The sequence below is a fragment of the Ammodytes marinus genome (genome assembly GCF_949987685.1).
Source record: "Ammodytes marinus genome assembly, chromosome: 17".
NCBI classification, from domain to species: Eukaryota; Metazoa; Chordata; class Actinopteri; order Uranoscopiformes; family Ammodytidae; genus Ammodytes; species Ammodytes marinus.
The window spans coordinates 6,394,241-6,417,197 of NC_137221.1; the positions used below are offsets into that span (position 1 = coordinate 6,394,241).

General features: G+C 41.2%; 1 protein-coding gene across 12 annotated transcripts in view; it reads right to left on the reverse strand.

Moving 5' to 3' along the window:
- Nucleotides 1-2,010: 2,010 nt before the first annotated feature.
- Nucleotides 2,011-22,957, reverse strand: part of pleca (plectin a) — a 113,942-nt gene continuing 92,995 nt past the window's right edge. For all 12 annotated transcript variants that reach the window (XM_080045622.1, XM_080045618.1, XM_080045629.1 and 9 more), the window contains 15 exons: nucleotides 22,354-22,506; nucleotides 21,744-21,898; nucleotides 21,420-21,546; nucleotides 20,566-20,749; nucleotides 20,157-20,180; nucleotides 19,331-19,488; nucleotides 18,601-18,779; nucleotides 18,119-18,257; nucleotides 17,229-17,585; nucleotides 16,892-16,975; nucleotides 16,694-16,798; nucleotides 16,220-16,318; nucleotides 10,586-13,927; nucleotides 2,961-10,021; nucleotides 2,011-2,854 (listed from right to left, as the gene is read on the reverse strand). In XM_080045622.1, the coding sequence (XP_079901748.1) occupies nucleotides 3,800-10,021; nucleotides 10,586-13,927; nucleotides 16,220-16,318; nucleotides 16,694-16,798; nucleotides 16,892-16,975; nucleotides 17,229-17,585; nucleotides 18,119-18,257; nucleotides 18,601-18,779; nucleotides 19,331-19,488; nucleotides 20,157-20,180; nucleotides 20,566-20,749; nucleotides 21,420-21,546; nucleotides 21,744-21,898; nucleotides 22,354-22,506 (11,328 nt within the window). In that variant the 3' untranslated portion in view covers nucleotides 2,011-2,854; nucleotides 2,961-3,799. The remainder of the gene's footprint in view (nucleotides 2,855-2,960; nucleotides 10,022-10,585; nucleotides 13,928-16,219; nucleotides 16,319-16,693; nucleotides 16,799-16,891; nucleotides 16,976-17,228; nucleotides 17,586-18,118; nucleotides 18,258-18,600; nucleotides 18,780-19,330; nucleotides 19,489-20,156; nucleotides 20,181-20,565; nucleotides 20,750-21,419; nucleotides 21,547-21,743; nucleotides 21,899-22,353; nucleotides 22,507-22,957) is intronic.

Here is a 22,957-nt window from a genome sequence, read left to right on the forward strand (position 1 = left end):
ATGGAAGCGAAGGGCAGCACCTTTCCGCTGTCAACACCGTCCACAGCCTCTCGTCCCGCGGCAGGTCTGCAATGGAGGTCGAGGGGGCTCCACACGGAGCAGGCGTCACGCTCCAGGGGCCCCTCCGATGGGGGTCGCATCAGTCCAGATGTGGCCGACGGACGAGGGTCTCCATCCGGGGCCGAGGCTGGTCTCACCCCGCTGACCTCGGTGTGGTGCTCGCTGGGTCGCCGCTCTTTATTTTGGGCTTTCTTCATGCTTCGTTGGAGGGCTGCAATCCGTGTCCTCTGGGTGATGAGATGGCACTTCCAACAGTCGCATGTGAGATAAGGACAGAACTTTAGGTGGCCTTTTTGCGGGACGATGATACCATGGTGACGGCACCGGGTGCATTTCGGCTGTCGCGGTAGAAGTGGTTTCTCGGCTCCAGCAGGTGCCATTGGAGTATCCTTGGATAAGGACATGTTTCCAGACAGTTTTTTGATAACTAAACTTTGTTCTGATTCTGAATGTAGGGTCAGGTATGATGAACCGCGCAATTGGCAAAGAGGCGGGGTCTTCTGTGACCCAGTCTGAACTTAGTATAAAATGTATCATTTTGGCGTGGGAAAAAGAGTCACACACCTTATTGGCGCAAGGCCAGAGAAAGTAAAGACCAACCAAGAGCTGTGGGGGGCATTTGGCATCATTAGGTTCTGTGTTGTTGCTATGCAGATTGGTCAGACACCCAACATGTTTGAACATGTTTGACTTTATATAGAGTCTATAATGGTGGTAACCTTTAACAGTAATGCAACAGTTAGGTTAGGCCTAATACAGTTATATTAGATAGTCACATTGACAGGTGCTATCAAATTCAGCCTTATCCTTCCCCTATTAGGCCTACTTGTAACATAATAAAACTGAGGCATATAGTTTCATAAACACATATTAATACACTTAGATCAGTACTGGCTTAACGTGGGCTGTAATTTGCAATGCTATATTCAAAATATCAATACAAATTAATCGAGTACGACAATACGGTGTGCGACTACAATTCATGTTTAGGCACATGCACATTCATGTCCCTGACCCATGCCCTGACCCCTACATAAATGTGTGTTTCGATTTCAGCACATACACAGAAAGACACCTGGCAACCCCCTCCCCCCCCCCCCCCCACGGGAACCGCACCTGTTGGTGATTCTCAAACACAATTGCAACATTGATCCAAGAATATTTAGAATTGTTTTAGCAGCTCCTGTCTTTCTCTCTATCTAACTATATACTGTCTGTATATAGCCTATACGGTATTTTTATAAATCTATCTATCTATCTATCTATCCTTGTTGATCACTGTATTTTTGATCTCGACACTGGTGAAGATGCATTATAGGATAAGGTGTCAGAAGCTGACGCCACTGGCTGACATATTGTTAACACTTGTATGTTATTTTTAGTAATACTTTTATTTTAACAGTTTTTTTCAAATGTTTTTATGTGTTCAGACATTCATTTTGTATTACGGTAAAGTTTTCATGTGTGGTTTTAGGCGTAATTCCAATCCCTATATGAAATCGTACTGGTCGCTTTTGACCGGGAACACAACGAATGTTTGGTTGAATTAAATTGTTTGAAAACAAATATCCTTGTTGAACTTTGACCGAATGTAGTCTTTGATAAGTAGCACAATATTTAAAAATTTTATTTATACATCATGCTTTCTTTTATTTTTTTAAACTCAAAAACAAGTTTTATGAGTTCAGGTCAATGAGGCCTACAAGCCATAAGTAGCAAACAGAAGCTCAAAACCTGCGATATTTTTGACTGGGAACACAACAGGAGGGTTAAGTCACAATAATAACGCTGAAGACTAAAAAGGAGCAACTCTTCTATGGAGCAAACACAACAATGTGGTCTATAGTAGATGCATCAATTCATATTAACCTGCTATTAGCTGATATTATCTTAAAGAGCTGTTTTATTCACATTCAAAGACATGAATTAAATCACAAATCAGAGAAAAAAAACTTTCATTTCCACGTTTATTTACATAGTGTAAGGTGTTACAATAAAATTCCATATCACCATTTTTCTTTTTATAAATACACCATTTTAACTAAGGCTTGATAACCCTCATTAAAATACATCCTTCAAACCTTTTTAAAAACGAAAATAATAAAACAAATGCTTTAATGGATATAGCTATTTCATATTTGCACCTTTTTAAATGTTAGTAAATCATGCAAAGCAGAAATATATAGTACGAAAATAAAATGATATATATTTAATGTGTTGCTTTACACAAGAGAATTTAAATCAATATGGGTATATGGTGGAAAATACAAATAGTGGGTCTGCTGGCAAAGCTTTAAGATCTTTCTCAAAGACATGTTATTTATGGCTTTTAGCAATAGCGCTCTACATAATTATACATACTTGTCTGTGAATGGTGATAGAAACGAAAATACTATTAGCTAATGTACATTCAAACCATACATGTTAGCCCTGTGTGACTACCAGATTTTTTAACACTGAAATAACCTGTTATCATTTTACTGTTAGAGTGAAAAAAGGCTTACCTAGTAGCACAGTAATCATACCATTACCTGTAGCATTGCTCTTTAAGTCATGCGTCAGTCAATTTACAGTAGTGTTACCGCTGCACCGTCATAAAATACTAAACATCCCTTTAAGAACCTTTAAGTGTTCAAGAGTATTTTGCAGGCACTTACAAAGCATAGTGTAGGGCCTTTAAATGACTTCAAGACTAGATGCAAGTTTCAAAATTCACAATTTTTTGATTACAGTGAAGGTCAAAGTTCAAATAAAAGCCATTGATCTCTGGAAGACGAAGCTGGAGATGACGTATCTGAAACAGAAAAATGGAACATGGATCAAGAAAATTAGACTTCACAGACACTTAACACAAACCAAGAAGTGATTGTGTTAAAGTGATAAATGTAAAGTTAACATACCTTTTAAAGTGTCAAGAGAGGCAGGGACTGGTTTTGTGTAGGTCTTGAGGTTGGATGTGTAAAGTCCAGAACTGTAGGATAGTCATAATAGGCCACCTAATCCTTTCATTTGTGGGCGCTTGCTCTTTTGGAGGTTAATTTCACAAGGTTAGCATTTTGCTGTAAGTCCATGTTTTCCGACAGACAATTGGTAATGGAGCAGATATTGGCAGAGTAATGCAGCAGTGTAGTCCAGGAGAGAAAAGATCTTGAAGCTTGGCATTCTTGAAGCAGACTCTAGAGTTTATTTGTCTTTGAGAGACTCCTTTTTCTGCTCTGCAAAGTGGCATATATCTTTCTTTAACTAAACCTATTTTTCAATATTCAGAAATATACACATGTACAGAAATGTTGGTTTGTACACCCAATTTGGTTATCCTTGACAATCAGGCTAATGGTTTAACAGTTTCTGTTATAGTGTAATGCACACAATATAGTCTTATCTTGTTGGTTGAACAGTAAATGCTTATGATATTAAGTTTTGAAAATCCAAACAAAAAAATCATGTACACTTTTGCGATATATATTGGAAATAATAAACAGCCCTTACATATGCTGTGTACAGTACAGTAATCAGATAGTCTGATTAGATAACATAAACATACCTAAAAGTAAATGTGAAATATACAATGAGAAAATTATTCAACTTGTAAAAAATTAAATATTAAAAGTCTTGTAACAACCACATGCAGAGCAGAATAAAGGTAGTTCTTATTCCACTGATGGTTAGGCATCTGGTGAACACTGTGGTTTTATAGTGTATCCTTCCCTTAAGAACCATTCCTTAACTTTCAAACTAATCAGTATCGGCGGGTATAGCTTGGTGAACCGAAGGAGCTTGGTGATCCGTAGGAGGACGACGAGAAGGTTGATGTTGTGAAACTTGTTCCAGTGGCATCAAAGCTGCCTCTCCTGGAGCCTGACCGAGAACCGGACCTTGAGCCAGAACGTGAGCCAGTAGCAGAGCCTGATCCGCTAATGCTATAGGGACTGTAGAGGCCTTTGCTTGATTGAGATGATGCTTCAAGTAGTCGCAGACCAGTCCCCTCCTCTATCATGCTCCTTTCCATAGCATCCTTGTAAGATATTTTAAGCTTGGTTTTAGGGCATGTGAGGTACTTTGAGTATGCACTAACATCTCGTAACTTTTGTGCAGTGCGTGCATCTAAGGTACCCTTCTTTACAGCCTCATCTATGGGGACTCTGCTGGTAGCATCTGGTTCAATTAACCCACCAGTGAGATACTGCACCTCTAGGAATCGCTGCCCAGCCTCATAGTACAGCCAGCCCTTCTTTAGAGCTTGGGCAGCTGACATTTTGGTTTTGGTTCTGGGATCCTCAAATCCATTGCACGCCTTCTGGGCTAGACTGATGCGGTCCACCATTATTTTATCCACAAGCCCTTTGTTCATTGCATCTGCAACAGAAAATTTCTCTCCAGTATTTGGGTCAAGAATACCTCCTGTGCAGGCCTGAGCTTCCAGCAATCTTTGACCAGTTATGTTGTCCACAAGGTTTCTGTGTATGGCCTCTGTGACGGACACCTTCTCCAGTGTTTCTGTGTCTAAGATTCCAGCCACAGGGCCGGTTTCCTCTGTTGGGTCGTTCCATATGGTCGCTGGTGTTTTTATAGAAGGTATTGAGCTTGTGGAGTAAGAAGAAGATGAGCCAAATGAGGATGAACGTGATCTGCTACCGCTCATGTTTCCAGACAGCATGTCTGCAAACTCTGTGATGGACAGCTTTCCTGCACGGTATTGTTCCAGAGCTGACTTGTCAATCAGACCCTTTGAGATTGCATCATCAATGTCATACTGACGACCAGATCTTCTGTCAGTGATCATAGATTTCTGAACTCCATCAGATGAGGTGATGGTTATTTCCTCCCATTCACACTCCTGCTCTGCAAGCTCAAGATAGGTCTGGTGGTCAATAAGCCCCTTCTGGTACGCCTCGTACACAGTCATCTCTTTGCCTGTCTCTGGATCAACAATGACGACCCTACGTTTGCGAACAGAAGACTTGGATGATGTCTTCCTCTCACGCTTCTTTTCTTTCATCAGCAGAAGAGCAAGGCCTGTTTCTGGATCTATCATACATCTCTCCATCAGCTGCAGGTAGGTGAGATTTTCCTCAGTGTTGGGGTCAAAGAAGCCCTTTGTGTCATCAGATGGGTCAGTGAGGATTTCATTCATTTCCTCATCAAACAGGCCACGTTCATATGCTGTTTCAACTGGTAAGCGATAGCTGCCCTGTGGATCAATGATTCCACCAGTAGCAATTTGAGCCTCCAGGAGACGAATGCCATGGTCTTTCAGAATGAGGTCTTTTTTCATAGCCTGGAATAGTGAGATGATCTTGCCAGAATAAGGGTCTTTGTATCCTGTGACAGCTCGTTCAGCTGAGTGGAGTTTGTCTTTGAACTCTGGACCAACAACACCCATCTTTACAGCTTCACTGACATTCAGTCTCAGGTTTTTAATAGGATCAATTACGTATCCTGTGGCGGCTTGTGCCTCAAGGAGCTCAAAGGCAGTTCCTGGTCGGATCATGTTCTTTTTCATTGCTTGGTAAATAGATAGACGGTCTTTGCTAGATTCTACATACACACCAGCAATACAGCTGGTTCCCTCAAGGTATTTCTTCAGTTCTCTGCTCACCTCCTCCACTGTAATAGTACCCTCAGTCAGTGCGTCGTATGTCTTTTGGTCGATAATCTGTGAACGAAGGAGCTCATCCAAAGTGATTTGCTTTCTGAGGCCCTTGAAGAGAAGACTTCTGTCTGACAATGACAGCAGCCGCACACCACTTTCTTTATCAACTCTGCTTCTTTTCAGAAGCTGACCATATGACTGCTTTTCATCTGTTGTTGGATCAGTGTAACCCTTCACATCCCAATTAGGTTCAGATATTCTGTCAAGTGTCTCCTTGTTGATGTATCCACGTTGCGTAGCAACATCTGTAGGAAGGCGGAAGTAGTATTCAGGATCCACTAACCCGCCTGTCGCATTCTGGGCCTCCAAAAGCCTCAAGGCATAATCCTCAGCAACAAGGCCTTTTTTCATTGCCTGGAAGAGTGAAATCACTTTACCGCTGTATGGATCCTTGTAACCTGTAACTGCTCTTTCAGCAGAGAGAAGTTTGTCATGAAGTTCAGGCCCCACAAGCCCCTTGCGTACAGCTTCATCAACTGTTAAAAGTTCATCTTTTACTGGATCAATAATGAATCCGGTTGCTGCTTGGGCCTCAAGAAGAGTCAGAGCAACATCGGGATTAATCTTGCCAACCTTCATGGCTTGGTAAATGCTGATCTTTGGAGGATTGTCTGACATGATTCCAGCAATGCAACCAGTGCCAAAGAGGTACTGTTTTACTGATGGCATTTCCATCACCTCACGAATAGTCATCTTTTCTTGTTTCAAGAGGTTGTATGTCTGCAAGTCAATGATTCTGGCACTGTATAGATCTTCAATATTAACTCTTCTTCTGATTACATCACAGGACATGCCCTGCTCTGACTTGAGAGTCTCACTGTGTTCAATGATTTCAATGATAATGATTAGCATTCTGTCCTTTGTTATTTGCCCTAAGCGATACTGCTCCATGAGCCGGCGTCTCTCCTGTTCTGGAATCATATTTGAGTTCATGACTTCCCAAATTGTCATACTCTGTCCTGCAAAACTCTTATGCGGGATTTCAATTTGAGTGTTAGCTAGATCTGTTTGGGCTTGATCCTCTGTGTATTGATAAGATTTATCAACTGGAGCAGGAGCCTCGACCTTTGACAGAGGCAGGTAGCATAGACCAGTGCTTGGATCTCTTACACATTTCTCTACCAACTGCTTGTAAGTTACACTTTCATTGGTGTTGGGATTTGTGAAGCCTTTAACGTCACCTGAGGGTTCATTGAAAGACTTGGACATTTGTTTACTCAAATAGCCACGCTGAATGGCCACATCGTTGGGAACACGGTGGCTGTTGACAGGATCAATTATCCCTCCTGTATTAAACTGAGCCTCCAGGAGAGGAATAGCATGCTCCCTCAGGACTAGCTCTTTCTTCATGGCTTGGAAAAGAGAAATCTTATTGCCTGTATAAGGATCTTTGTATCCCGTCACTGCTTTTTCTGCTGAGAGAAGTTTCTCATGAAGCTCTGGGCCAACAACTCCATCCTTGACCGCATCATCCACAGAGAATTTCTGATTTTTGACTGGATCAGTTATGAAACCAGTTCCAGCTTGGGCCTCAAGTAGTGCAAGCCCAGTGTTTTCTTGCAAAACTTTCTTTTTCATTGCTTGATATATGCTTAGCTTCTCATTTGAATCCTGCATTGTGATACCATCAATGCAGTCAGTACCCTGCAAGTACTTCCGGACCTTATCAGTTTCACTAACTTCTTTAGGTGTCTTTTTACCCTGTTGGAGTTCATCAAATGTAGCCTTATCGATGATGTTGGAATCAAGCAAAGAGCTGGCAGTGACTGGTGCCCTAAGGCCTTCAAAACCAGCTTTTTCCTTTGTTTTGTCCTCTTTTTCATCAACCATTGTTACCACAATCGTTATCAACCTTTCAATTGTCACATGACCCGTTCTGTACTGGCGAATCAGTTCTATTCTCTGCTCCTCTGTGATGTAGTGTGAGTGTATGATCTCCCAAATAGTGACTTTTCTTCCTTTGAAAGGGCCATAATCAAGCTCCATGGTTTCCTGGTTCAAAGCCTGTTTTGTCTTAGCCTCTGTTATCTGTTTGTCTTCTTTTGGCTTTGCAGCCTTCTTTGAAAGGGAAAGCAATGGCAGTCCGGTTTCTTTGTCTGTGACACATTTATTCAACAGCTCAGCATAGGTTGAATCTTCTTGTGAGTTTGGATCATAAAATACCTTTGTTTCATCAGTGCTTTTGGTTAAGTTCTTGCTGGTTTCCTCATCAAGATATCCACGAGAGCAGGCAACCTCATGTGGGATACGATAGCTTTTAACAGGGTCAATGATTCCACCTGTTGAGAGTTGTGCCTCAAGCAGACGAATACCATGGTCTTTCTTTATAAGGCCTTTGTTCATGGCTTCAAACAAAGACACATTCTTTCCTGTATATGGATCTTTGTAGCCACTGACAGCTCTCTCTGCTGACAGAAGTTGTTCATGCAGTTCTGGTCCCACAAGCCCCGACTTAACAGCTTCATCAACAGGGACCCTCTCGTTTTTGACAGGATCAATTATAAACCCAGTCGCTGCTTGAGCTTCAAGAAGGTTAACCGCAGTTTCTGGTGACAGTAATTCTTTCTTCATAGCTTGATAGAAAGGCATTTTCTCTTTGGTTTTTTCGTTCAGCAGTCCAGCAATGCTCGGTGTTCCTTGCAGTGCCTTCTTCACAGGCTCCATCTCAGAGATCTCTTTAACTGTTATCTTGCCATTACTCAACTTGTTGAACAAGTCTTTGTTTATAATCTTAGACTCTAACAGTTCAGTAGCAGAGACTGGAGCTCTCAAACCATTAAATTCATTTCCCTTATTCTTCTCCTTGTCCTCTACAACAGTGATGACAATTTTAATAATCTTTTCTACCGTGATCTTGCCTGTCTTGTACTGGCGAATCAGTTCTCTTCTTTGATCATCAGTGAAGTACTCTGAATTTATGACTTCCCAAATTGTGACAGTTTTTCCTTTGAACTTCCCAAAAAGCACATCAATGTTTGATTTACTCAACATTTCTTTAGTTTCCTGATCTGTGTATGTTCTCCCTGTTTCAGCAGCTTTCTCTGTTACTGGTAATATCAGCATTCCTGAATCTGCATCCTTGGTACATTTCTCCAGTAACTGTTTGTAAGTGAGTTGCTCCTTAGTGCTTGGGTCAATGAATAATTTGCAATCATCACTGGGATCACTGAGTTTCTTGTTCATTTCTGCATCCAACTGTCCCTGCTTGTAGGCAATCTGAAGTGGCACTCTGTGGCTATTGATAGGGTCAATGATGCCACCAGTTGCAAGCTGTACATCTAGAAATTTGGTGGCCTGCTCCTTTTCGATAAGTCCCTTCTTCATTGCCTCAAAGAGAGAGATTTTGGCTCCGGTATAAGGATCTTTGTAGCCAGTGGCTGCCCGCTCTGCAGAGAGCATCTTGTCACGGAGCTCAGGGCCAATTAACTCATCTTTTACAGCCTCATCTACAGAGAGGAGTGTATTTTTGACTGGATCTACAACGTAACCAGTAGCTGCTTGAGCTTCCAGGAGCATTGTGGCTGTGTCAGGAGATATGTGTTTCTTTGTCATGGCCTGATAGAAACTCATTTTCTCTTTGGATGGAGTCAAGACACCTCCGAGACAGTCCTGACCCTTAAGACATGATTTAACTTTATCAGTCTTTTCGAGTTCTTGCAAAGAAACTTTGCCCTTTTTCAATTTGTCAAGTTCTTTTTTGGTCAGGACACCAATGTCATGAAGCCTTTCAGCAGGAACTTTCTCTCTTATGCCATCAAATGCGAAAGGTGATTGTCTGTCTGTCTTGGCTCCGTCTACATCAACAGATCCATTGAAAACTTTCTTTGTTGTTCCTACACTTGTTATGGCAATTAACTGTTCCTCAGGAACCTCATCAGTCTGGACTTCAATTTCCTTTGTTTTGGATGCACCCTGTTTGGGAGCAACTGCAAGACTCTGCAGTTTCTCTTTGAGCTTTTTGTTTTCCTCTCCCAGGAGTTTTTCTTGTTCAAGCCTTCTCTTCTCAAGCTCTTCCATCTCTTTCTGCTTGTTATTCATCTCCGCTTCAGCCCCCTTTTGTTTCTTTACAGCCTCATCCATAATGGCCTGAAGTTTCTTCTTCTCCACTTCCATAAGCTTCCACTGACGTTCTTGTTCATCTTTGAGAGCTTTGGCTTTGTTCACTTCATCCTCAAACTGTTTCTGAAGCTTCTTTTTCTCATCTTCAACATCCTTTTCCCTTTTTAACAACAGTTCCTTCTCTGTGAGGAAGGACTTCTGAAGAATGGCCTTCTGTTGCTCAATTTGTTCTTGTTGGGTATTTGCCATCTATTTGGAAAAAATAAGAAAGAAATCAGTTAAATGTCAACTAAAATTTAAATATCACTCAATCACTGCATGTTACTAAAGTATTTAAAGTAATAGTTCCTCAGTTTTGTAAATGTTTTCTTGCTGAGTTATATTATAAAATTGGACCTATTCCACTTTTATGTCTGCATGCTATACAAAGCTACAGACATTAGCTGGTAAACTTGGATTATAATAAGGACTGAAAGGTCTGTTCAAAGGTAACAAAATACTTTCTGCTAGCAGCTCACATAGCCTGGCTAGCTGTTTTATATTTACCATGCTTTTTATCAAACCCACTGCAAGAAAACAAATAAGAGTATTTCCCAAAAGGTACCTTAATGTTTTTCTTGCTACTATTTTAACTCTGCAGTATTGTGTTTTCAATTACTTTCATATAAATTGCTGGATGTTAATTGAAGTCTGCAATTTACATGAAATGCTGCATATACTTTCAGAAGTACTTTAGTTAGGGTTTGTAACAGGATTAAGTTATTTGCAAGGGATTTGTAAATACACAGACAGTGTTAATTCATGCTTAAATACCTCTTTAGATTTTTTCTGCAGCTCCTCCGCCTCCTTTCTCAATTTCTCTTTCTCCTTTTCCATGTTAGCGATGGCTACCTTCAAATCATCAGCCTCCTTGGTGCTCTGTAGCCTCTGGGTCTCCAACTTTTGTACAACAGTTTCTGAAGTTTCTTTTTCCACCTTTTGGAGACGCACCTTTGCTTCTTCAGCTTGTTTCTTGAACTTATTTGCCTCCTTTTCAGCCTTTGCCTGAGCGTCATTGAGCTCTTTCACCATCAATTTCAGTTTCTCCGATTCAGCAGAAACTTCAATCTGCCTTTTTTTCTCAGCCTCTAATGATTTCTGGAAGCCCTCTGTCTCCTTATCAAGGCGTTGCTGGATCTGTTCTTTGTCCTCAAGCAGTTTCTTAGCGTTCTCCTGTGCCTGGGTCTTCTGTTTCTGGAGCTCCGCTGCCTCAGCTTTCAGTCGTGTAGCCTCTTGGATGGCCTGCATTTTCTCCTTGAGCATTTTCTCTGCAAGTGCCCTCTGTTCGGCTAAGTCAGACTCAGCGATCTTTCTCTGTTTTGCTGCTTCCTCTGCTTCCACACTAAGCCTGGCAGCATCTCCCGCCAGACTCTTCATTTTCTCTGCCTCCTCTGCAAGTACTTTCTGTGTTTTATCTTTGTCTTTCTTGATTAGGCGCTTGTTTTCTTCCTCAATTTTAAGCTTTAGTTTCAGGAGATCATCCATCTGGATCTTAACTTTGGATAGTTCTTCCTCCACCTGTGCCTTTTGCTTGACTGCATCAGTTACTTCACCTTTAACCCTCTGAAGCTCCCCATCCAACACGGCTTTCTGCTTATCAGTCTCATCAAACTTCAGTTTAACCACTGAAAGTTCCTTCTCAACCTGAGACTTCTGCTTAAGTGCTTGTTCTGCTTCTTTCTTGTGCTTGGCCATCTCTGCATCAGCCTGCTGTTTCTGCTTCAGAGCTGCTGCCTCAGCCGCCGCTCTCTTTGCGGCCTCCGCCTCGGCATCTTTCTTCAGTTTCTCCGCATCCTTTTGAGCTTTGGCCTGTTTTGCAGCTTCGTCCTCTGCAGCTTTTTTCAGCTTTTCAGCCTCCTCGGCTTTCTGACGGAGCAGGGCGGCCTCTTTCTCCGCTTTCTCTTTGGCTTTCTCAGCTGCCTGTGCGAGTTTCTTTGCATTTTCCAACTCGCCTCTCAGTTTCTCTTGAGCAAGACTGTCTTCTTTATTCTTGCTGAGGACATCTTGGGCTTTCTGCTCCGCGGCACTGAGTTTCTGCGCCGCCTCTTTAGCCACAAGAACCTGCTTCTCGGCGTCTTTCGCAGCCTTTTCCTTTTGTTTATTTGCTTCCTCTGCTTTCTTCTTGAGCCGTTCGACTTCCTCTTGGGCGGCTTTGCACTGTCGAGCTGCTTCTGCTTCGGCTGCTGTTATCCTCTTCACCGCCTCCTCAGATTCTTTCCTTTTCTTCTCTTCTTCTGCAGCAAGCTTCTTCAGTTTCTCAGCCTCTTTCTCAGCTTTCAGTTTGCTCTTCTGCGTCTCGTCTGCGATCCCCTTTAGTTTCTTTAATTCCACCTCCAGGTCCGACTTTTCCTTTGACGCTTTCTCAAAGCTTATCCTAATGATGTGAATTTCTTCTTCAACCACCTTCTTTTGCTTGAGAGTTTCCTCCACAATGGTTTTTTGTCTCACTAACTCAGTATCAGACGAGCTCTTCAGATGTGTGATTTTCTCGGTTATGTCTTGTTTGTGCTGAGCAGCTTGATCCTCCAGCAGCTTCCTCTGATAAGCCTCATCCTCAGCCTTTCTCTTCAGTCTTTCATTTTCGGCTTCCTTAGCCTTCAGAGCGATCTCAGCTTCGGTCTTCAGACGAGTTGCCTCATTGATGGCAGCCAGTTTTTCCTTAAGTATTTTTTCGGCCTCAGCTCTCTGCCGAGCTGCCTCGTCCTCTGCAGTCTTCCTCTGTTTCTTAGCCTCTTCAACAACCGCTCTCAGTCTGGCTGCTTCCTCTGCCAGTTGTTTCAGTTTCAGCGCTTCGGCCTCGAGAAGTTGCTTGCTCTTCTCTGAGGACGACTGTGTCTGCTTCTCGGCTTTAACCTTTACCTGTAGAAGAGCGTCCATTTCGCTCCTGACTTTAGCGAGCTCATCTTCCAGTTGTTTCCTCTGGTTTTCAGCAGCATTCACCTCATTCTTCAGACGCTGGAGCTCATTATCCAACAGGCCCCTCTGCTGTTCCGCGTGCTCAAAGCTAGACTTCAGGCGTATGCATTCCTGCTCTGAGGACAGCTTTTGCTGGGCGACTTGTTCTGCAAATTTCCTCTGTTTTTCCAACTCTTTCTCCGCGTTCTCCTTCTGTTTAAGAGCAGCTTCTTCAGCTTTAGCCCTTTTCTTGGCATCGCGTTCCGCCTCGACCTTCTGCCTCTCGGCTTCCTCTTGAGCCTGGCTCTTCTTCTGAGCTTCCTCCTCGGCCTGCAGCCTCAAGCGGAGCGCCTCGTTGGCTTTCTGTCTCCACGTTTCGAGCTCTTTCTCTGCCTCACCTCTGGCTTTGTTCGCCTCCTCCTGTTGCTTGCGGAGTTTTTCTGCTTCCTCCTGCAGCTGGAGGACAGTGCCTTGCTCTTTCTTGAGGGACGCCTCCAGTATTGTTGTTTTTTCAGTGAACGACGAGGTCTGCAGCTGAGCGGCTGAAGTCTGTACTCTGACCTCCTCTACTATATTGATCTGCCTCAGTTTCTCCTCCTCGGCCTGTTTCATGCGCCTCGTTGCCTCCTCCGCTTGCATCTTGAATTTCTGCAGGTCATCCAGGGCCTTCTGCTTCTGCTTGGCCGCCTCTTGCTCTGCCTCGGATTTACGCTTTAGCTCATCCTCAGCATTTTTCTTCTTCTGCGTCTCTTCCGTCACCTGCTTGCGGAGCCTTTCCGCTTCCTCCTGGGCAGCTTTCCGGAGCTTCTCGGCATCGCCAGCCTTATCTCGGAGCATCTGTAACTCAGCATCGGCGGTGGCCTTCTGTTTTGTCGTTGTCTCCAATTGAATTCTAATGATGTGGATTTCCTCTTCGATTCTGGTGCGACTGATCAGCGCCTCGTCCAGCTGCAGACTCTTGGTCTTGATCTCCTGCTCAGACAGACTCTTCAGCTGGTGAAGCTGCTGCTGTAGGTTTTGCTCGTGCTTCTCAGCGTCCACGGCGACATCTTGCCTCTTGCTGGATTCCTCTTTCATTTTAGATTTCAGCTCCTGGGCTTCTTGTTCTGCTTTGGCCACAGATAAAGCGTAAGCCTCTGCCAACTGTTTCTGTTTATCTAACTCGGCTTGTATGTCTGCCATCCTTTTCCTCTCCTCTTCTTTTAGTTTTTCAGAAGAGTTCTTTATTAGTAGAAGCAAACAGGGAGTAAAAGGAGTTGAGAGAGTGTTAACAGGTGTTAGACTATCAAATAAAACTTCAATATGAAAGTGGTTATAAAAACATGTAGGTACATCAAAATGTAAATACATGAGACAATGTTACAGCTACTTATTTACAATAAATAAATAGACAGTTAATTTAACTGGAAGGAAGAAAACTGTATTGGGAATTGCTTGTCATGTTTATTCAATGTATGGCACACGGGATGACCACAACACAGCACAACACTACACTTTACCTTCATGCAATTGAAAGATGTTTTAATTAAATAAGGAATTATATAATCTGTGTAACTAGGCCTGGTCAAAATGTACACAATTAGTATACAAAATAGAATATATTATGGGCTTGCAACAAATAGAAGATCATGTAATGATATGAAAACTTGTAATATGTGTTGTCAAGGATCGATGTTGCTGCTATATTTCCATTGAAATATTGGATATTTGGCTTTCTAGGAACATTGTTGCGTAATTCAGTCACAATTTGATAATAAGAGTTAAAGAGAGTCAGAGTTTTACCTTTCAATCTTTACATCTTTAGGATAAAGCAGGTTTTTGGTAAATATGTAAAGTAATGGAGAAGAAATAGGCAGGGAATAAATAATTAGCAGCATGCAGCTTTAAGCACAGTGGAAAATATATCTAAGACCCTAAACACATGTTAAGAGACAGGCCAATAATCTGAATAAAAAGGATTTCATGGAACAGGTCTGAATTTAACCAGAACGCCTGCACTAAAAAGAATAGCAAAGTGATGCAGCAAACACAAGATGAATTCATGTAGGACAGAACACTTGGATTCAAATATGACAAGACATTAATCCAAGATCAAGGTTTACTTATTTTGACAACAGATTGGAAAACATCAAACGATGAGGTCTACTGTTAGGCGATGCATTATGTACTAGTGACATCTAAAAGGAAGGTCCAAAACTTTAGAGACCATATCATATTTATCCTTTATTTAGGTCTGGTTTAGGAACCATTTGTTGCTGGTATATTGGCAGCAGCTTCCTCTAAGTATAAACTAGTGCAGTGGAGATAGAAAAAAATGTATAATAGTTGAAATTAGTAGTTTGGTAGTTAACCAGTCTACGGACAGCAAAATATTTGACAACCATATATTTGAAAATGCCCACATTTTCTGACTTTAGATCTGTGAGAATGTGTTGCCTTTCTGTGTTATGAATGATTGCAAACTGAAAATCTTTGAGTTTTGGACGTTTGGTTTATCAAAGCAAAATATGTGAACACATCACCTTATGCTTGGCAAAGTTGGCCTTCTTTTTCGGTCATTTTTTTATCAATGAAAAAGTTAATTAGAGTATTGTCAAATCACTAGAAGTTCTACAAAAAAAGTGTCAGTCACATTAAACAAAATAAATATATATACTAGTTTGCAAATATCATTAAAAGTAAGCCTTTACATTAGCGAAGCAAAACGTGCTCACAGGAAGCTGATGCCAATTGCTCAGTCTGAGTCAAGAGAACAGTCTAAATACAAAAGGTCTCCAAGTAATCCTGAACCTTCCCTTCACTACAGGACAGACAAGGGTTTGGTGTGGAGAGGAATGACATGGACTGAGAGGGTCTGTTGTTTTAAATACCTTGGTGCTTTGGGGTTAATTCATCTCTTAAGCGTGATATTAATATTCATCATGAAAAAGCACTGGCGAGCAGGTCAAGGATCAAACACAATAGAAAGTTAGAAAAGGGAAAAAGTAAAGGTAAAGGTAGATAGGAAAATAATATATCTGTGAAGGCAGGTTGCAAAAGGGAAGCCTTCAAATCACAAGTGTGGGTGATTTCAAGAGGAAATAAAGAGGCAAATATTAGATGAAAAAATTGTTGGATAAGCACTAAGCAGTTTAGCAGTTAGAAAACGTGACTGAATTCAGGGCAGCCAAATTGAGTCCTACAGTGCAGTATATAGTATGTACAAACTATGTGACATGATTTGACTAAATACACAGTGTGCCGAAATGAGAGACATTTACTGTAGTGGGGATGTGATGTGCTAGGATGAAACCGTTTGCTTCACCACTGTACGCTGTCCTATCACTCTCAACAGATTTGGACTCTGACTAATAACTAAACGATACATTTTGAGTGCCAACATTTTTGGAAGTATTCGATGACAAAATGATTTCCCATACAACCATCAGTTAGCAGGAAAGAGTGGCATTGTTTTTGTGTTAGTGGGAACCTGCTGCTGCTGCATGTCTGTCCGCAGAGCTTGCGTGTAATTACCTCATCATCCTCCAGGCGGCGCTGTGTCTCCAAGATGAACTTAATGTACTGACTGGTGAGAGTCATCAGCTCACTGTAGCGGGTTCTCAGATTAACATACTGAAAAAAAAAAAATTGCAATGGCACAGAATAGTTAGTGTATTTACTTTGTGTTAAAAATATACTTTTTTTAAATCAGTTTCTCACATTCCTAAAAAAACATTCACAGTCCATGATTAAGAAGAAGGCATTTTAAATATGTTTATATCACAATAATACATTAGAGGAAAGGGACAAAATGACAGGAAGAAGTTTACATTTCTTCTTCTTTTTTGAGAATAAAGTGAAAATGTTGGAGAAAAAAAATTGGTTAACAAATATTCTTCCATACATAAAATATAAAGGAGATATCAGACAGTCTTACTTAACAATACAATCAAACTGAATGCATGCACACGTCTTCTCTCCTCTCCTGCGATGTGTGGGTAAACCTACCTCTTGAATGATATTATCAGATGCACCCTCCATTTTGGGTTTCTTCAGAGGAGACGCGCTGGGATCCTGGAGGGCTTTGTAAGTCAGAATCTGGAGCTCGTAATACTAGAAAAAAGAAAAAAAAAGAAATTAACCTTAAATCCAGACAGAAATAAAATGTAATTTTGCTGAAAAGTTGAACATATCAGTATTACATACCTTGACTGAATCAATGTAAGCCCTCGCGTTGTTATGACAATTTTCAATCTTGTCCTTGTTTTTCTCAATCTCTTCCAGGAGTTTCTGTTGTTATAAAAAAAAATCAATAAAGACAGGCTGTTTTCAGTGCATTCTACTAAATCTACACTATCACTGTGAGTACCAGATGATCTTAAACAGTCAATATCTCATTATCTTTATTGTATATACTCTTAATATATGTTATAACAGCCAGAGAGTTCATTGAAATCTGCTCCATCATTGCGACCACCAGAGGGCCTTATTCCCTTCCCCTCCCTTTCCCCCACACGGCTCATCCTCTCCTGTCTACACTTACCTTCTCCTGTTCCAGTTGTTCCTTTAGAGCCTTTCCGTCGGCGATGGGAGCAGATTGGATCTTCTCCTGCCTCTGCCTGGCCTCTGTGAGCCAGCGAATGAGCCAGTCGTAGCTGCCTCTGTACGACTTCATGTTGCGCTCCAGTAGATCCAGCTCTCGCCTGCGGAGGTCTATCTGAGTGAAGACCAGCTGCCAGCGCTCCGTCAGGCTGCTGACCAGCGCGCGGTAATGCTCCAGCTCTCCGTCGCGCTCGCTGTGGATCTTTGACATCTTGTCGTTGACGTTCATCGCCTTCTTCAGATCCTCCTGCAGCCGGTCGTATATCACCTGGTCGGCCTCGGCTTCAGAAAGCATCGACTGTCAAAAAAAAAGCAAAAAAAAATATATCATCCTATGTCATGTGATTCCAATATTAGAGCCCAATTCAAAGTGCTGTTGAAAAAAGTAACAGAGTGAAAAATAGGTCTATTTTGGCGTCATCTAGCAGTTAAAGGTCGAAAAGCTAGTTACTAAAGATGGCATCATCCACCACTGCCTCAAGTCTTTCCACCATATCGAGTGATGAGGTGAAGATGTATTTAGTTATTCATTCTATAGTACGTCTTCTTTGTCTTCCAACAGGTACATTTCCCCAGGACGCCCACTATATATAAAAACGTGGCTATAAAGTTTCTCTATTCTGTGCTAATGTACAGTAGAAACATGGCAGTGCAACATGGCGGGCTCCTATTTAGATATAAAACACGCATTCTAAGACAATAACAAGCAATAACTGTATTCACTAATTAAGACATACTTTCCAATATTTCCTTACTACCAAGTCTGTTCTTAAAAACCCCAATTCCTTTTACACACTGCACCTTTAACATGAAAGAAATGAAATACTGTACCTTGAGCTGACTACGCTGCTCCTCCACCTCCTTCTCGTCAGCCGGCACTTTGTTAACATCACGCAGACGAGTCTCGTAACTCTTCAGAGTGTCTTCTGCGTCTTTAGTGTCTCGGATCACGACATCAATGGTCTTCAGCCTGAAAACAACAGATTTACTCTTTATATAAAAAGCCCAAAAATCAGGTGTAGATTCATAACGAAATGGTCAGAGAGTATCAGAGCCTACTTGTAAATGGGTACAGTTAAAACCCTCCTAATATAAAAATTGTCTAGAAATTATTAAAGAAATCCAGGAAATAGAAAGACAAAGATTGCAAAAAGATCTGTACTTAGCAAGATGGGAGAAGTGGAATGAATGTTTTGTAGGATTGATGTAACAATGCCTGGCTGTATTGTTCTGTTTCTTTTGTTTTTGTTTGTTCGTATCTAAAATCCTACTAAACATTTAAGGATTAAAAAAAACAGTGGCAAAGTCCTCACTTGTCCAGGTAGAAGGTGGACAGGCCGTAGACGTGGTCCATCTTCTTCTGAGTGAGGTCCAGTTCTGAGCGCAGCATGGGGGCCGAGCCGGACTGCTGTGGGGACGCCATGACCTCCTCAGCCTTCTCACTGATGGAGCTCAAGTCTTTCTTTAAGCCCTCCAACTCAGACTGCACCTTCTGGAGTCGCAAAAAGAAAAGGGAGATGGTTTAGTGAAGTGATATGTTAACCAATAATATGCATGTCTTACTTTTATTAGAGCAGTACAAACAAATAGGGTTTAAGGTGGAGTCAGCAATTCTGGAGAATGCTTGTTGTCAAATCACTTTTTGTCAAGTGAATATCTCCTGAGCAAAAAATAAATACATCTGGTGTTAATACACAGCCTAGCCTTTGTAAAATGGTAGCTAAGCAACATGGCCGTGTACAGAGCCTAGGCTGTGTGTTAACACTGTATGTTTTGTTGAGTATGGACAGGTAGTAAATTGAGTGGAGATATTCTCTGATTTTGACAACAAGCGTTCTCCAGACCCGCTTACCTTTAATGTGATATGTAACAGTAAAACCTACTTAGTCCTAAAGACATCACAACTTAGTTTAGCACAGTACATCTAAATATGGAAATGTTATTGCGACAAACAAAATGCTGCACATTAGAAGGTTGATTCCCTCTCCTTCTGCACTTTATCTTTTTGTTTAAAATACATTTTTTTCATTCTCATGTCATTACCATTTGCTCTGTGGTCTTGAGGGCGCAGGCTTTGAGCGGCTCCTTGTCCACAGACTGACGGAGGCGCGTCACCGTTCGGTTCTCACAGCTCTCCAGCCTCAAACGAAGGTCCTTCAGCTGCGTCAGGTAAACCTTACACACAGACTCGTCTTGTTCTCCTGGTTTGGATTGAAAAAAAATATATGTATGTTTAACATATAAGTCTGCGGAGAAGTTGGCTGTTAGTCCAAGGAAGGTTTTGCATTGTATGAAAGATAAAGCTGGTAATACCAAACAATCAAAGAGCTGCATAAGAACATGGCACAATCCTAAAGGAACAGTGTTAGTGACAGGATCTTAAACTTATTTAACAGTGAAGTTTTACAGAAGTGTTTTGGTTCAGTGCTTCTGACTGTAGTACTTATAGTAGAAATATTCTAGAAAAAGGAATTGTAAAAAAAACAACTGCAGCCTCGGTGCAATTACTCTCTGATCTATGATTTGTTAATGTATGTATGCCAGATTGTTCATGATAAAAGCGCCTTTTCATGCCTATTTGGTGTAGGTGTAGATTATCTGTGATAGCTGCAACACTGTTGATTAATTGATCAAATCATTCCGTGATAAAAGTTGGAAATAAGCTGCGGTGAAACCCATGCGAGAGACAAGAATGCAACAATGAGTGAAGTTAGGATGGATACCAAAATCAGTGAGAGTGATGATGAAGCTGATTGATTTCAGTGACTAAATGAAACATGACGACATTAAACAGCCCCACAGTGCACACACACACACAGAGATCTGTTCAGCCAATCAAAAGCTCTCTACTGCACAGCTGGCACCTTACCTGCTCTGGTGGGTGGCACATAGCCTGAAACGTGAATCCAACAGTCAACTCACACACAAATGACCAATGAACCAACAAAAAATGTCTGAGAAATGATTCAATGAGAAAATGTTTGTCCAACTTAGGCGAGACACTGCAGGCTAAAACATTGTTGTTTTTTCAAGCACTGGTCAATTTTGAGATATTTCTTCTTTCATACTAGTATAAAAAGTCCAAAATATGATCCAAATATGCCAATATTACCAAAATGTATTCAACCATTTCTGAAAAAAATTACCCTATTCCACCTACAGTGTCTGGCCTTATATGAAAAAATAAATGTGTCTCGTAATATAACGTATATCAGATCATTTCTATCAGTGTTCGGGTGATGTTACATGAAATATAATAACAACCAGCCAGTACACACCTTGTTCTGAAGAGCTGACCATAGTGTTGTAGTGCTGGTTGGCTCCGTTGTAGTTGGACTCGACCTGCATTCTGTCTTCTGCCCCGAACATCTGGGAGTCCTGGCTGTCCCTCAGGAAGTCCTGGTAGTGAAGCTCCAGGTTCCTCAGGGCTAGACGGTACTCATCCACACGCAGGGTCTTAAACTATGAACGGGGCCAAACGAGATGTTAATAATGAGAATCTTTATTCGTGCAGCATCTTTCAAAAATAAGTTACATAAGTTACATAAGTTAGTGCTTTACAGAGTAGATCAAAAATGCATGCAAAAAAAATTGTAGGCCTATGATAACATTATGACAGTAGTTCATAATTATGACACAAAACTGTGCCTTTATTTAAATAAATGATTTACAGTATATAATATAATAAAGTTAGATTTCATGTTTAATACAGATACATTTAATTAGAAGTAACAATGACATGTTTTTTTAACGACTAGATAGATAGATAGATAGATAGATAGATAGATAGATAGATAGATAGATAGATAGATAGATAGATAGATAGATAGATAGATAGATAGATAGATAGATAGATAGATAGATAGATAGATAGATAGATAGATAGATAGATAGATAGATAGATAGATAGATAGATAGAGAAGTGTGTCCTGTGTTGTTAGTTAAGTTAAGTTAAGTTATCTTTATTGTCAGTTGTACACGAGGCACATTGAAATTCGTCTTTTCGCATCTCCCCTCTCAAGTTACCACACTTCGGAGGGGGTCAGAGCGCAGGGTCAGCCGCAGTACAGCGCCCCTGGAGCAGTTTGGGGTTAAGTGTCTTGCTCAAGGACACAATGGTAGAGATTGTTACCATGGTGAGGTTCCAGGTCTTGATGATGTGGATGTCTCTCATCAGGTATTGCCATGACAACAGGCTCTTCATGTCCACAAACATGGTCTGCCACATGGACTCCATCTTCTGGAGGTTTCCATCCAGTCTGAGGGAACGTAGAGTGGAGTTTAGTGCTTTGAATTTGGGTTTTAAGACACACTTTTAAAACCCTTTTTTCATCTAATAAGTGTGGTGCCTCTTATATACCGGTGCGACCAATATAACAGTATAAAATGCAGAGAGGTATTTTACCCAATAAGAAGGAAATGTTATACGAAATCCTAGGGTCAAAGCCTAATTTACCCGGCAACACTGTTGACTGCGTCCTTATTGGTCGGTGGAACCAGGAAGCAGATGGAGGGTACGGAGGCCTCGTCTCCGCGGTCGTTCAGAACCCTCCAGCTGTACGGCTGAGAGTTGTTCAGCAGAGCGCACTCGTCTCCTCTGTGCACTGTGATCTGGAGGGAGATAAAACATGGTGCTCTAGTCTGACTGGTCAAAAGACTAAATAGAATAGAACAGATGGAATAGAAAGCCTGTAGTGTCATTGTATTGTGCAGGATACACCGAAATGTGCCACTCCTGGTTGGTGCATACAACACACATAAAAACACACATTGCATACAGCCTTAAAACACTTGCAAAATGCAACAAAAAAAATTGCACACAATATAGAAATGCATAACACCGTGTGCTTGTTAAAGTGCTAGAGTTTCTACAACTGGATATTCCTTTAAATCTATTAAGAAATAAGTTATTTCGTATTTTTTCAATATTTAAGAATTTAAGAATTTCTGTGTTTCTTATGGAAGCAGCAATTCTGGGTATTACGAAAAACATTTAATAGTAATAAGGAGATTAGAACACTAAAACTGTTTCAATGATCTTCGTATGATGCAGGTGAGACTCCTACCTCCATCTGTTTGAAGTCGCAGACGGCCTGGACCGGCTGTTTGCCTTTGATGGCGGTCGCCGGGTTACGGGGTTTGACCTGGACCACATTCTTGGCCCGTCGCTTCAGGCCTTCCAGGTGGGTTTTGAACTCATTCAGTTGCTCTTTCTCATCCTGTGAAAAACACATAAAGTTGAGAGTGAATTCTAAAAATTAGTTAGTTAGTTAATTATTGTCGAGCTTCACCAACAGTCTCCTCACCACAGGTCTAAATAGATTTGAACTTTCAAATAATTAGTTGTTGTATTATTTCGCAGCACACAGAAAAAGTTGTCAGCTCATCCCCAGTATAACAAGTATGACAGAATTTTGATGTGTTTGGTAAGTAAACATGTCGGACGGTGAATATTGTCTATGAATATTGTTTTCTCGTATTTCTCACTGTCCTTTTGCCCTGTCACCTGTTAATTTAATAATTAGTTAATAATACTTTTTTTCTGCTCCATCTTCCCCTTTTCACTATTACAATGAGGTGTATATATGGTGATTTGATTTATACTGTATGTATTCGATGTGTATGTGCTTTAGTTTCCTCTTTAGTTTTCCTATTGTTTTAAAGGTGCTA